The sequence below is a fragment of the Xyrauchen texanus genome, chromosome 27 (assembly GCF_025860055.1).
Source record: "Xyrauchen texanus isolate HMW12.3.18 chromosome 27, RBS_HiC_50CHRs, whole genome shotgun sequence".
In the NCBI taxonomy this organism is placed as follows: Eukaryota; Metazoa; Chordata; class Actinopteri; order Cypriniformes; family Catostomidae; genus Xyrauchen; species Xyrauchen texanus.
In genome coordinates this window covers 28,456,412-28,470,225 of record NC_068302.1, presented here as the reverse complement: position 1 = coordinate 28,470,225, position 13,814 = coordinate 28,456,412, and the positions used below count along the sequence as shown (strand labels likewise).

The following is a 13,814-nucleotide window of genomic DNA, read 5'->3' as shown; positions in this document are numbered from 1 at the left end:
TTTTTAAAAAGAACTAGAATATTCTATTCTCATCAGGCTTAATCATAACATACGTCACCACCAGCCCATATGACTGTGACTCTCTCTCTCTCTCTCTCTCTCTCTCTCTCTCTCTCTCAAATTTCAATTTCAATTTCAAATTTGCTTTATTAGCATGACTGTGTAACACAATGTTGCCAAAGCATCAACATATTATATATAAATAATAAAATATATAATATTATATATATATATATATATATATAATATATAAATCTCTCTCTCTCTCTCTCTCTCTCTCGGTGAATGTGTTGTGTTACGTGTTTACAGGGACAAGGGGCTGGGCTAACTGAAAGAGGTGGGCAGGAAGAGGCATGAGATTATAAAACCTCGGATTGCCTTTTGCCTTTTTGTACCTTCAACACATTTAGCCCGTAACTCCCACGGCCACCGTCTGCTGCTCCCTAAGCAGAGGCTCATACAACGGCGTCAAGCCTGGAGCTTTAAAGACAACAGCGGGGTAAGAATTAATTTTACATTCAGCTGAATGATCGGACTGTTATTTTTGCTGTATATAAGCAGACGGAACAATAACATCATGGTTTTGATTTGGACGCGATGCGACGTTCGGATTGAGCCATTGTTGGGAGCTCTCAGGAAATTTCTAGAAATTGAACTTGAGTACATTATGCTGTAATTTGGCTTTCTGGCATTGTTTTCCTTTCATTAAAAGCACTGATATGCTGGTGGACCCTCACTAGATTAAATGCAGTTGCTACATTATCGACCATTGTTTTGGAATCATTCAAATAAAGCGCAGAAACGTTGTTTACTTTTCAGTCGTACTCGTAAATTGACCGTTACAAGTGGATGAGTATCAGTTTGTCGCGTAAAGAAACCAACGTTGGTAAACTGGATAACGGACGGATATAGCGAGCTTTTCTACCGGAGTTATTCTTGGCACAAGTCTGCTGGGCATGTAATTGCAGATCCTTGTTTGTGACGTGACTCGCTTTTCCTGCGTCTGTAACCTAAGGGGCCGTTCACACAGAAATCGTTTTTCGCTTGTTGGCAGAATTGTTTGTGTACACGAAAATGGGCTGGACGGACATTTTTGACCGTTGCAACTACAGACCGAGAATGTAGTTTAAAAGAATGTAATCCTTTTAAAACGCCTCTCGAAACACATTCGTTCAGAACGGCCCTTTATTTATTTTATGTGTTAAATTGAATACTGTAGCTTTAAACGTAGTGCGCTGACGCTTAAGTCCAACGGGTGCGTGTTTTTGTGCGAAATTAATCGTATTACCAGATTTACAATGCACTAATTTTTCCCCTTCAGTGTTCCCGTTAGAAGCACCAAGGTTCCCAAGACATTGGATTAGCTGAGTGAAATTCAACACTGAAGCTAAGACCACCGTTGTTGCCACCAGTCCAATCAGAAGTCTTATAAATCAGAACAAAATGGTGCAGAACAAGATCACCGAAGTTACCGGATTCCATCGCTCTTTTAAGGTAAGCGTGTGTGTGCTCGAGCGTATTGGCCTCTGTTATTAGATGCATACATAAGGGTATATGGGCAGAGGACGCACTAAGCTTAATTATTGTTTTGGCAGTAGGCAAGGGATAATGAGTCAGATGGTTTTCATTTATTTATACTGTACGCGTAAAGAGATAAGGCTTACTTCATGGCATTAGATGTCAGAGATCATAGGACACTGATTAAACATTCAACATATTTCCAGGATGCTCTGAGAAGTTAAATTGAATCCTGAATAATACATATCTTTTGGGTATTTAACCAGGGCATTATATGGTCGGACTGTTTAAGTGGTGAACGAGAATAAAATAAGATTATCACTTAAATATGCTTCAATATGACCAGCCATATTTATCCATATTTTGTAATCCTCATGGAGATTTTCCTATCCAGGGTCAAAATCCCTTTGAATCGGAGACATTTTCCAAAACCGGATCCCTCCTTGATACTGCCTTTAATTTTGATTGTTCCGCCCGACCTGGTAGGTTTTTCTTTTTTCTAAGTGATTCTAAGAGAAGATTTATGATCTTACACCAATTATTAGGCTTGCATACTTTACCTTTAATATAATATGTTGTCATTGTTGTGATGTAGGACAGATGTAAACTCTGTCTTATGTATTGCAAAACACTGCAAAAGTACAGTCTGTTGTAGCTGAAATTTTATTTATTATAGCGTCTCTTTTAATTGGCATTTTCTCTCTGTTGTGACATGCAGACCTGCTATCCAGCCAGCCCATTGACATCCCTGATGCTAAGAAGAGAAACAAGAAGAAAAAGAGATGCAGGGCAACAGACAGCTTCTCAGGGCGGTTTGAGGGTAAGTGTAGACAAATTTGCTATGCTTTCAAATCAGATGGGGTGATATTTTCTTATTTTTACATTTCAATGTCTTCTCTGACTGAAGTGTTCAAATTTTAGTGAGGAAAGTATTCTGCAGTTTGCACCATTTAGTTCCAAACAGGGCCATTTTAATTAATTTTGTTTTATTGCAGATGTATACAAACTGCAGGATGATGTGCTGGGAGAAGGAGCCTATGCCAGGGTCCAAACATGCATCAGCCAAATAACCAATAAAGAATATGCTGTGAAGGTAATGTGCTTTTTACTTTACGTGCAAGCTTGATTAATCTGAGCTGAGACAATGCAGGCACGTCTTTGGGAAATGTCATTTTTAAGCTGCTGTTGTCTTTCATATGCATATCGTAAACAAACGAGTATTCCACCTGAAGGATCCATGCAGCTCAGATATGGCATTCAAGAGCTATTGTTAGAAAATACTTTATTTTTGAAGCTGTCTCTTAGAAATTGAATCAGATGGGTTACAGGGAATGAGATTTACTACTTTTACAAATATACGTGACTATTTTGTTTTGTGCTGCCTGGCACTGTCTCATGTGATTGGTGAGGGCATACTATATTCCTGCAAGCTGTAGATGGTGAGCTCATTATTAGGGTCTGCCTGTCAATGGCACAATTCTGAGGACTGTGGTGGGATAGTAGGTATATTACAGAATTATTTGTCACTTTCTTTTTATTTCAGTGAGAAATTTGTAACTCTTAAAAGTTTGTTAGAACTGTTTGTACTTTAACCAAGTGGTGTTCTAGTTCAGACACGGATGTTTAAATGGCTTCAGTGTGCAGTGAAGGCTTAGTCAAAAAAACAAATTGTTATTGTTAGACCGGATAGAAGGCTAACCAATCAAAGACAGTTGAGGCAGTTACATCCTCTTTTCTTTCAACAGCTCTATTGGCTGGTATATCGTACAGTTGTAGGAACATTTTGTACTGACAAGTATGCCAAAACCTAAACCTCAAGAGAAAGGTGGACTTTCCCCCACCGGGTTATATCCTGGATGTGTTTAACTAGTTTCTTCTTTTTTTCTTACATTTTTGAATTCAACAAAGTTCAAAGTGTGAAATAAACATTGCTTGCATGATACATATTCTTGCTTTTTGCATTATTTGAGGGAACTGAAATATTGTAAATTTTAATTTGTTTTAATTTAGAGGGCAGTGTTTGTTATCAAAGTATTTCAATAAATGTATAATGATACTCATCACATCAATTTACACACACGCACAAAATTGGTTAAATACCTGATATTGTTGATTTTAAAATGTCTTGCTAATTTACACTCCTTCTGGACTGTTGGTGTTGTGTGTGTGTGCTTGATGGGCTGGGCTTTTCATAGCACATTTTCTTACATTTAGTTGGTCTTTTATATATGCTAACCAGACAAAGACGATAATAAAATTACGAAGGATTGTGTCTTGGTCTCTGGGGGGTTAGATCATTACAAGCATTAGGCTAGGTCAGTTTATGCTGGGATGGGTTTCAGACAAATCTTACCAGATGTCCTGCCCAGCTCTCCCCACTCTGCTTGTGGTTGGTTGGGGGGGCTGTAGTGTCTCATTCTGAACAAAAGGAAAGGCTGAATGAAAATGACCCAGTAGCCTCCACCAACCCCTGCATACTGATTACAAGCATGGTTTGGTTTACAGAGCAGCATTCAGACTCTATAGGGACTCTTCCTAAGTTATCATGGAGATTTATGGGAGCTGAAGTTGCTATATGCCTCTTGTCTTCTATACAGGAATAAATTACTCCCACTCTTACCCCATTGTGTGGTGTATAATATATATTGCCAACAGTCTTTTCTCTCTCTCATTCCAAATGAGCTGCAAATAACATGTTTAAACATGAGCAACTAGGTGAAATCTGTCAACGTGTATCTCAGGTTCCCCATGAGAATTTGTTATGACCTGTAATTATTTTGAGGCATTTGAGAAGATTGAGTGCTGACTCAGCTGTGCAGCAGCAGAACCAAGTTATTTGCCAATGTGCTGGCCCACATGCCTCATCCTTAACTCAACACATTGTGGCTCGCCTGCTCACTTTCAATAGTGCCACTAATCCAGGGAGATAGAAGAACCACAAGCACATTCAGTAAAACGCATAAGCCTTGCATGGGGGCTGATTTGATTCAGTGTCAATGGTTACTTTATGGCTGTGTAGTCAGTGGTGGATTCCTTGATGCTGCACTGGATTGGTTTAGTAAGTGGGATGCTTGGATGAGAACTGGGGCCCCATATTTTCAAATGGCTTGGAATTGGCCTTTACAGGCATGTGGGTTATTAAACTATATTTAGAGTGGTGGTGCCTTGTTGTAAAGTGGGTTAGGTGGCTTTCTAGTACTTTTGGGAGGTAATTAGTAACAGTCACCAAATGGTCAATGGTAGTTGAAGATTTCGAAGGGCAGTTATCACCTCAGGATATTGTTTGTCTATTTGATTCTAACTCTGGATTTTTTTTTTCACCTCCTAGATCATTGAGAAGAGGCCAGGACACAGCAGGAGTCGTGTTTTCAGAGAGGTGGAAATGCTGTACCAGTGCCAGGGCCACAGGTAATCCAGTTATAGCTGATATACTTGACCCATCAAACTGTCTTTTTATCTTGGTCTTAAAGAGATAGTGCACACAATATTTGACTCGCCCTCATGAAATCACCCTCAAATATAAGAGTGTGTAAATGACTACAGCATTTCAATTGTTGGGTGAACCCGTTAATCCTCAAATAGCCTATATTCAGCCTATAATTGTAAGGGTGATTAAGCCCAGAGAAGTTATTTTACATGTCATTTCTGAGTGTATGTTGTTGTCTTCACAATGCCATTTTTACTCAGCACTGTCTTTTGTCCACCTGACAGAAATATTCTGGAGCTAGTGGAATTCTTTGAGGAGGAGGACAAGTTTTACCTTGTGTTTGAGAAGCTGAGAGGAGGTATGTGCATTTTTTTTTTGGTATTATGTTACTCTTCTGAAACAAAATACAGACTCCCCTGGGCTCAACGGACAGTCTTAAATAATTTAATTTAGAGCTGAGCATCTCTGATGGAATGTATATATCACATTATTTGATGTTAATGTGCAAATGTATTTTTTAGGCTCTGTCTTGGCCCACATTCACAAGAGGAGATACTTCAGTGAGCAGGAAGCCAGCATTGTGGTGCAGGACATTGCGAGTGCGCTGGACTTCCTTCACAATAAAGGTACGAAAAAGATGGGGAGTGGTGTTTTTGGACTGGAATGGGGAGATAAGAGATGTTGTTTCACTTTGGGTGGTGGTTTGAGATGGATCTCAGAAGACGTGAGGTTTTTGTGGATGTTGGAAATCGTATTGAGTTGTAACTTGATTGTATTTCATCAGCTAGCTTGGTGCTAGTGATATGGACTTCTAGGAAAAGATGTGAAGATCTTGCATGTTTTATTCTTGTCTGTATTGCTGGATGAGGGGATGCTAAGCTAATTATAGTTGTGCTTAGCAACAGACTGTGTTGGAAACATTTGCCTGTTTGCACACTTTGAACATCCTCACTTAACCACAATACCACTTAGCTAACACATGACTTACATTTCTGCTCTTGTAGGTATGGCCCACAGAGACCTGAAGCCTGAAAACATCTTGTGTGAATATGAGCACAGGGTGAGTCTCTTACATTTGTGCATTTGCATTGTCAGTGATTTCAAAGTACACTTTGCATTTTGTGGTGCAGACGGTTTGAGGTTTTCTCATTTCCAGTCAGAATGTAAACACTCTACAATCTTGCCTGTCTATTGTGACCATTCGTTTCTGAGCAGAAATTTTTGATGTGATTTCCTGCCGATGTATTTCTTGTAGATTTGTCCAGTGAAGATTTGTGATTTCGATCTGGGCAGTGGAATTAAACTCAACAGTGACAGTTCTCCCATCTCCACCCCAGAGCTCCTCACTCCAGTAAGTATGGCCTGCATTCTGGTTGCTTTGGTTTAATTTGGACATTTGACCATAGATTTGACAACCAATGTATTATTAAATTTGATGGAGAAACCGATGGGAAGGTTATAAGCTGCTAATAGCCCCCCTCCATTGTTGTTTTATTAAATCTATGGTGCTATGTGTACTCAGTGCCTTTTTCTTATCGGAAGGGCCTGCTCTGACGACATTTGTTGAATTTGAGTGGTGTCAATGATGCAGTTCATTCCTATTGGCTAGTTTAATCATTCTGAAAAGTCATTGCTGAGGTCAATGACTGTGTTTATGACTAGAGAGAAACTGTTTTTCTTTTTTTTTTAAAGGGTTTGTAATGATTCAGTCATATCACTGTATTGGCTGCTGTGAGATACTCATTGATGATTGTGCTTATCGACTGTACAGACTTGTGGATAAGATGGCTTATTGCCTAAATAATAACTTCTTTAAAAAAAAATATAAGAAATGGTGAACGTGACACTGAGCATCTATTGAGTTTTTGTACACTGTAAACAAAGAGCTGTCAAGTACATTGCTTTGAACAGTTGTGGCGAGATTGATGAGAACAGGTGATTTGAAAAGATGGGGGGAGAAAAGGGTTTACAACATGAAGAAAAATTCTCAGCAAGGGGCTTTCGGGGTAACCTGATCTAGGTCCTACAGCTCATTGAATAGCTCTATGCTGTACTATTTGTGGACTGAATGGTTGAAGGGGCAAAAGGTTCTTATGCATCTAGTCGGTGTGTCTTTATGCCATGTGCTTGCTGATAGGCCAATAGCCCAGAGTGATTCTCCTATGGGTTAGAGTTTTCAAGACTTTGTGTGCGCTGTGACAAGAAGATTTAGGGAAAAGATTGAGCCGTTTGTTCTTAGTTTGGAAAAGGGCATGTGCGGTCACTTGGGGGAAAAACTGAAAACTGCCAAGAGAACAATTCAGAGTATCATCATTCTAGAAAATTGTCGATGTGGCTTTCACAAGGCCGACTTGCCGAAGAAGAAACAGAATGTAGATCAGAAAGTTATTTTTGATTCCTGAACTTTGAGCTAATGTTTGTTTTCGAGCTTATAGCCTAAAGTTACAACTTCACCCTTTATTCCTGTCATGCTACTTCTGGCCAAATGGCTTGGAAGAACAAGAAACAAACATGTCAGGCTTCTATACTCCATTTCTGCTCTTACCTTCCCCCTTCAGTACATTTTGAACTCCATTTCTATGTGTTTTGTCTCTGGCATTCCTTGAGCCTGCCTGGGCATTTTAACCCCCCCCACACACACACAAACTCGCACCTACCTAGCAACTGGTCTGTGATTGGTTTGAAGAGAGGGAGTATGAGAGGGGGAGGAGCATGTAGTGAGCTGCATTCATGCAGTCAACATGTTTTTCTTGGGTAGGATCCCAAGGATTTTATCCCCCCTCTACTGAGAGGTTAACTTTTTGTTATTAACTAGATGTTTTATTTTTAAGTGAATTACAATTGTAACTGTCCCTTTTTTTTAAGCATCGGTGTTTCAATGGTAAATGGGATTTTTATTTATTTTTTTTGTGGTTTGACCGCAATAGAAGCTTAATGGAAGTCTTGATTTCTCGGAAATCAAGACCGCATGTACCTTCCTGCCTGAACTGTGTATAAAACTGCTTTCCCTTGGGTTATGTTCTATCTCTTTGTATGACGTTAACGTATAACCACAAGGGAAATTCATATCTGCATTAATCCATGTATAGCTGACTAACTTGCACAGCTGATGCATGCCTCATTACCAACCACAAAAAGCTCTGAACCAACAATGCAACTACTCAAGCCAGTCTGTCTTTCCTTTTCACTGAGCTTTGAAAGCCCCAGATATGTTTACCAATAAATCCACATCGGTTAGGCTAGATGCTAGACCCACATCGGTTAGGCTAGATGCTAGACCCACATCAGTTGCAAGAAGTAATTGCATTGGTCAAAAGTGGATTCGTTCTAGTCTTACAACTGAAGTTTGTCTTGAAAGTGAAAATCTGCTGAGCAGTTATCACTGGAGACCCCCACACTTACTGTTATCTCTAAGAGACAGCGATAGGCTCAGTAACATGGCAGTGAGTCAGTGGAACATGAGTCCCTGTCTCCATATGTTAATTACAGGTCAATCTGTTTCCCCTATTTCTAGGAGAGAAAAAATATTTTTACGTGGGAACATAACAAAAGTTAGTTACATATCCATGTTTATGCTATCAGCTGGTTCAATCTGTATTGGTTGTGCTTTCTGAAAGTCTTTGTTCAGGAGTGGGGGTCTTTGTGAAATGTTCATTTCATGTGAGGTAGTTGAGAGGCAGTGAGCAAAAACAGCCATGTCGATGGGGGTTGGGTGCAACAGTGGAAGCTTTTGTCTGCTCTCAAATTCCTGCACTGCAAAATAGCATTACATAAGTGTGCCATAACGGCTGCTGGGCTGAGTAGAACAAGAGACCATCAGTGCAGACCAACTGCATCTCTAACCTATGTTGAACACCGCTTTTGCTATTGTGGTGTAATTAGTCTGTTTTTAGTCTATTTGAGCATACCTTTTTGAATTTTGCCCTTGTACGAAAACATTGACTTGTTATCAGCAGCTTGTCTCATAAATCCTAGCTTCTTTGATGGGCAAATTATTGTTCTTTTACATCGTTAGTCATTTGATAAATGCTAGCTTCAGGACTTCAGCTTATGAAAATTCTTGGAATCAAGATCTCGAGGGGGGGGGGGGCTGCTAAAGCAAGTTATTTTGTAACACTGACCTCAGTTTGAGTTGCATAATTATAGGTGCTTAATGGGCTAAATGGCCCAGAGCCCTCAAAACAATCCATGACTCACTATTCCGCCTCCATCTGTGACATAACAATCATTAATGTGGTTACTTCATTTTAAGGTTCTATGTTCCACACCGCATTTTCTATCCAGACTGCAGTAGAAAATACATTTAGGCTTGTGGGAGTGAACTGGGGTGAATCCTTCATTCAACCGGTTAATGATGAAACCGTCAAACCCCCACTCAAGCTTGCCGTGATCTGCTGTTTACCATGTGATCTAACACCGTCTGTCTCAGACATGCTTAGGGGTCCCACACAGAACACAAGACATTTGTCAGCTGAATGCAAGAATGTGAACAAAGTCACTGTAAAAACCTATAGAAATTGAGCTTGATTGAGAAGTTGAATGGAACAAGCTTATTTTACAGTTACACCTTGTCTTCTAAATCCCTTTTGTCTTTCTTTGCTAAACTTCATCAGTATGACTGCCAGTTCTGTTTATGCCTCATGACTGAAACCACCCATATGGCAGTTGTTTGTTTACTTCTCACACCTTCCTCATTCTTTTTCTTTCACCTTAGTGTGGATCTGCTGAATACATGGCACCAGAAGTGGTTGAAGCCTTTAACGAGGAAGCCACCATCTACGATAAGCGCTGTGACCTGTGGAGCCTGGGGGTCATCCTTTACATTATGTTGAGCGGTTACCCTCCCTTCGTGGGCCACTGTGGAAGTGACTGTGGTTGGGAGAGCGGAGAATCTTGTCAAACATGTCAGGTACGTTGCACCCCCTTGCCCAATAACGTGATCCACTGCACTCATGTGTACATCCAACAAGTTTGTCTGCCCTGGATTATGAAAGTGGATAGTCTGCAGTGCATTTTTTTTTTTTTTTTTTTTCCATGAATAAAGTTAATTTCTTGTTCTCATTCCTTTCAGAACACCTTGTTCGAGAGCATTCAGGAGGGCAAATATGAGTTTCCAGAGAAAGACTGGGCTCATATTTCCTATAGAGCCAAAGACCTCATTTCCAAACTGCTTGTGCGAGACGCCAAGAAACGTCTCAGTGCTGCTCAGGTTCTCCAGCACCCCTGGGTACAAGGGGTAAGCAGCCCAGTGTTTTGTTTCTAATTGGAATTTTAATGGCCAAGAACATGTTCGCAATTATTCACTTTCTATCTTTCTTTCTCAAGGGTGCACTTGACTGTCTCCCCTCCTCCATACTGCCCCAAAGGTAAGTTTAAGACCGTACTAGTTGGTGACATCTTGACTTGCATGTGATGCTCCTAGTGCACCCTTGCAAATGTCAGACTAATCTTGTCCTCCTCCGCATGCTCACAGGAACAGCAGCACTAAGGACTTGACGTTCTTTGCGAGCAAGGCAGTTGCCATGAACCGGCAACTGGCTGAGCAAGACGACCTGGAAGAGCAGCAGCTGCAGGACCCTCCTCAGTTCGTCATGAATGGTGCCACCTCGATGCGACTTTCTCCTCCCTCTAACTCCAAACTGGCCAAGCGAAGACAGAGAGGCAGCCTGCTGAAGGGAGCGCCCGTTTCTGCCTCCGAGCTCAGGCAGCTCCTGGCACCATTGGTCATTGTGGGAGACTGTGCCTGATTGGGTGGAGCTGTGCTCCATAATTTTCAGATTTCAGATGGACAAATGAACGACTGTGTATCCACTACCTTTTGTGCAAAAATCCCTCTCCCTTTCCTCTGTCCACTTGAATAAAACCCAACTCTTTCCTAAAAGATAGTTTGATTCAGGCCTGTCGCTATTCCAGTTAGTTCCCTTAAGAACTGGTGCAAGAGTTCGAACAGCACTTTGGTCAACACTCTGCTGCCTGGGAAAGACTGTCACCTTTAAAGCTTTAGGCATTTGAACTTGCCTGGGTTTAGGATAGAGTCTGGGTTACATAAGCCATTCTGAAATTTGTTTAAGGGCAGAGCATAAAATACCAGCTCCGACACCAAAGGTCTAATACCCCTACCCAAACCTGCTTTTTGTGCTGCTTCCACGTTTCAACTGGATCCACTGTGAATTTTCTCTGTGAGAGATGAGTGCATTAGTTTCAGGAATGGTCTGCCTATATGTTTGCATGGGCGCTCACCCTCCCTTTCAACAGATACTGAAGATGCTAATGTGCGTATACAACGCTGATGAAGGCAATTAAAAGTGGCATTATTTTAGTGAAGATCTCGTCTGAGTGGAGCGAAGCTCTGATAATAGTGCCTCACCCCACTAAATGCATCCCTGGTTTTGCCCCCCTACACAGCCTTTTAGTTTATAATGTCAGCAAGAAATCACCTGACCATTAGGAATAGCTGGCTTTTTCCCGTTATTCAAGCACTTCCATTTTCAGTGCCAGTGTGCCTACTTCCACATCTACATGAATCAATTTAAAAGCCAGACAACCCCAGCAGTGCACTTTCAGGACATTGGTTCCTCTATCTGAGGATTGTATGCAAAGTTTCCCACCTTGCAAAACTTAGAATAAATAGATTTGTCAAACACAATGCATCAAAATTGAGGTCCAGGAAGCTACAACGGTTACTGAACTGTCACCAAAAATCTTAAATGATAAGAGACATTTCTGAGCACACAGGGATTATGTGCATGCTGGGAGACATCCAGGTGGTTGCACAAGCACATGTTTGCCAATGTGACTAGATGAATGACGATGGCTGGTATCAGGGAGTAAAGGCTTTAAGCATGTGGCCGCTGCGCTGAGGGGGACAATTATGGTATGGAAATATAGATGTATTGCCTTGTGGATGCCATCAAAAAGTAAACCATTCTAAATATTAAGAGGGGAGGGAGAGATTCATTTTCAAGTAATGTAAAATAAAAATGGAAGAAAAAAAAAACATTCCAGAAAAAAAGGATTTAAAAAAAAACTATACAAAAAAAGTCTTCCAAAAAAATTCTGTATGACTGAAATGGAAAAGGGAAAGAAAGTTTACTTTTAGTTTTTGTTTATAGTTGACTCCAATTCAGAGTGTGCCACACTGATGTTTCAAATGTTTTTTGTTGAGCTTTGTTTAACTTTTTTTCTTGAAAATATTATTTTGTATCTTATTTTTAAGCAGGTGCTGTTCAGTTGGAACGATTTTCTTTCATTTTTGTATCGTTTTTGTTACTTCTTAATGTTGGTTATTTGCTGTAAAGCAAGAGCAGAGTGTATATGAATGTGATTTAGAGCAAGAGGGGAGAAAAGAAGGAAAAACGAAAGAAGAAAACCATTCTGATTTACTGTTTTTGTTCTTGCTTTGGAAGTGACTTCAGGGTTGTTTAAACTCTTCTTTTCTCTCTGTAATGCTTGGTGGTTTTAGAGAGATGCAACAAATTTTGCCATAGCATCTCTAAAATATAAAGCTCTAATGTCAACAGGTGTCTGGGAGTGCCGATCTTGGATCAGTTTAACCCTTCACAAGCTTAATTCATAAGCCGCAGTGAACTGGGTTGAGGTGAAAAGCAATCACCATTTCCTGTGCGACGTGTATTTTGGCCGGTTTGTTCTGGATTCAGATTAAGTTTTAATGAATTCGACAAGCATGTCCATATGCATTAGTGTCACCATTGGGAGTTGAAATCACCCGAGCATATAATCCAGTTGAATGTTTCAGAGTGTCACCAGTTCTTTTGTGTAGAGCTCAAAAATATATGAAACCTAATGGCAGTCCTTAGTTTTGAAGGGCCAATTATGCTGATTATTATGACACTGATTGTAACCTTTTATTGATTTTCTTTCTTTTTAAGAATCTTTTTACAGCTATATCTTTTGTTTTGTTTTTATGTCTTATAGTAAGACTTTAATTGTATGTGCCGCGGCTTCCTCGTTTTGTTCAGGGAACTACTTTGCGACAATGAATATGTACAAATGGAAAACAAAAGCATTCATAAGCTGAGATTTAAAGCAATCTTCGGTCCAGAAAATACAATTTCTGTGACCTTTGTTCTGTTTTTTTTTTTTTTTTTGTTTTGTCTTTCTGCTTTATTGCAGATATCCCAAATGTTTGGGGTTTGTATTTTCTGAAGTGTCTGTGGCGCTTGGCTGGTCCTCAAAAGTCCCTGTGCCTCTGACAGAAGATTCACCACTGTTTTACCCATAAGGTTGTATGGGTTGCCTTGTATTAACAAATCACCTGGGAAAACATAGATCTTGATTTAAAGAAGCACTTTACTGTTCTATGTGGCTGATTGCAGTTCACTCGAAGCTAAATTTCTGACCGTTGTTGCAGAATTTTGTATCATTTTGTACAAAAACAAACCAACAAAAAAATTGAATAAAATGCATTGAACAAATTCTTTTTGACTTGTCTTTTCACATTCATGAAATGAAAATATATTGGAGTGTATTATAAACCTTTTAACAACTCTAATATTTAAAAGATTGGTTCACTTTCATATGGTAATTAATGAAAGCCATTACAAACAACAAGAGGAAAATAAGGCTTGGACTTCATAGTTTCACACTTGTGCTCGTCATCTAACGACATGAGAGACTTCAGAAGACATGACTACGTGAGCAACGATGCTCCCAGGTTTTTACGGTGCATTGTGGGATTTTTAGGGCGCGAACATTTCCGTGCACAAAAATGTTGCTATTCAGACTGCTCTAAAAATGGCCCTGATCAGTGCCCTGAATACTGAACTAGGGAGCTGGCTGAGACGCACCCCTTACACAAGGTTCTCCTGAAGTATCTCTGAATCCTCTTGACATAATCCCACCTACCGCT

At 40.1% G+C, this 13,814-nt stretch overlaps 1 protein-coding gene across 1 annotated transcript; it reads left to right on the top strand.

Annotated features, from left to right (window-relative positions):
* Window positions 1-395: 395 nt before the first annotated feature.
* On the top strand, window positions 396-13,380 carry LOC127620817 (MAP kinase-interacting serine/threonine-protein kinase 2-like). Its single transcript, XM_052094071.1, has 14 exons — window positions 396-499; window positions 1,322-1,494; window positions 1,913-2,000; window positions 2,237-2,338; window positions 2,514-2,611; window positions 4,847-4,926; window positions 5,230-5,303; window positions 5,467-5,571; window positions 5,950-6,005; window positions 6,201-6,296; window positions 9,660-9,854; window positions 10,017-10,181; window positions 10,271-10,311; window positions 10,419-13,380. The coding sequence occupies exons 2-14, from the start codon at window positions 1,444-1,446 to the stop codon at window positions 10,690-10,692; spliced, it is 1,425 nt and encodes a 474-aa protein (XP_051950031.1). The 5' UTR covers window positions 396-499; window positions 1,322-1,443; the 3' UTR covers window positions 10,693-13,380.
* Window positions 13,381-13,814: the final 434 nt, after the last annotated feature.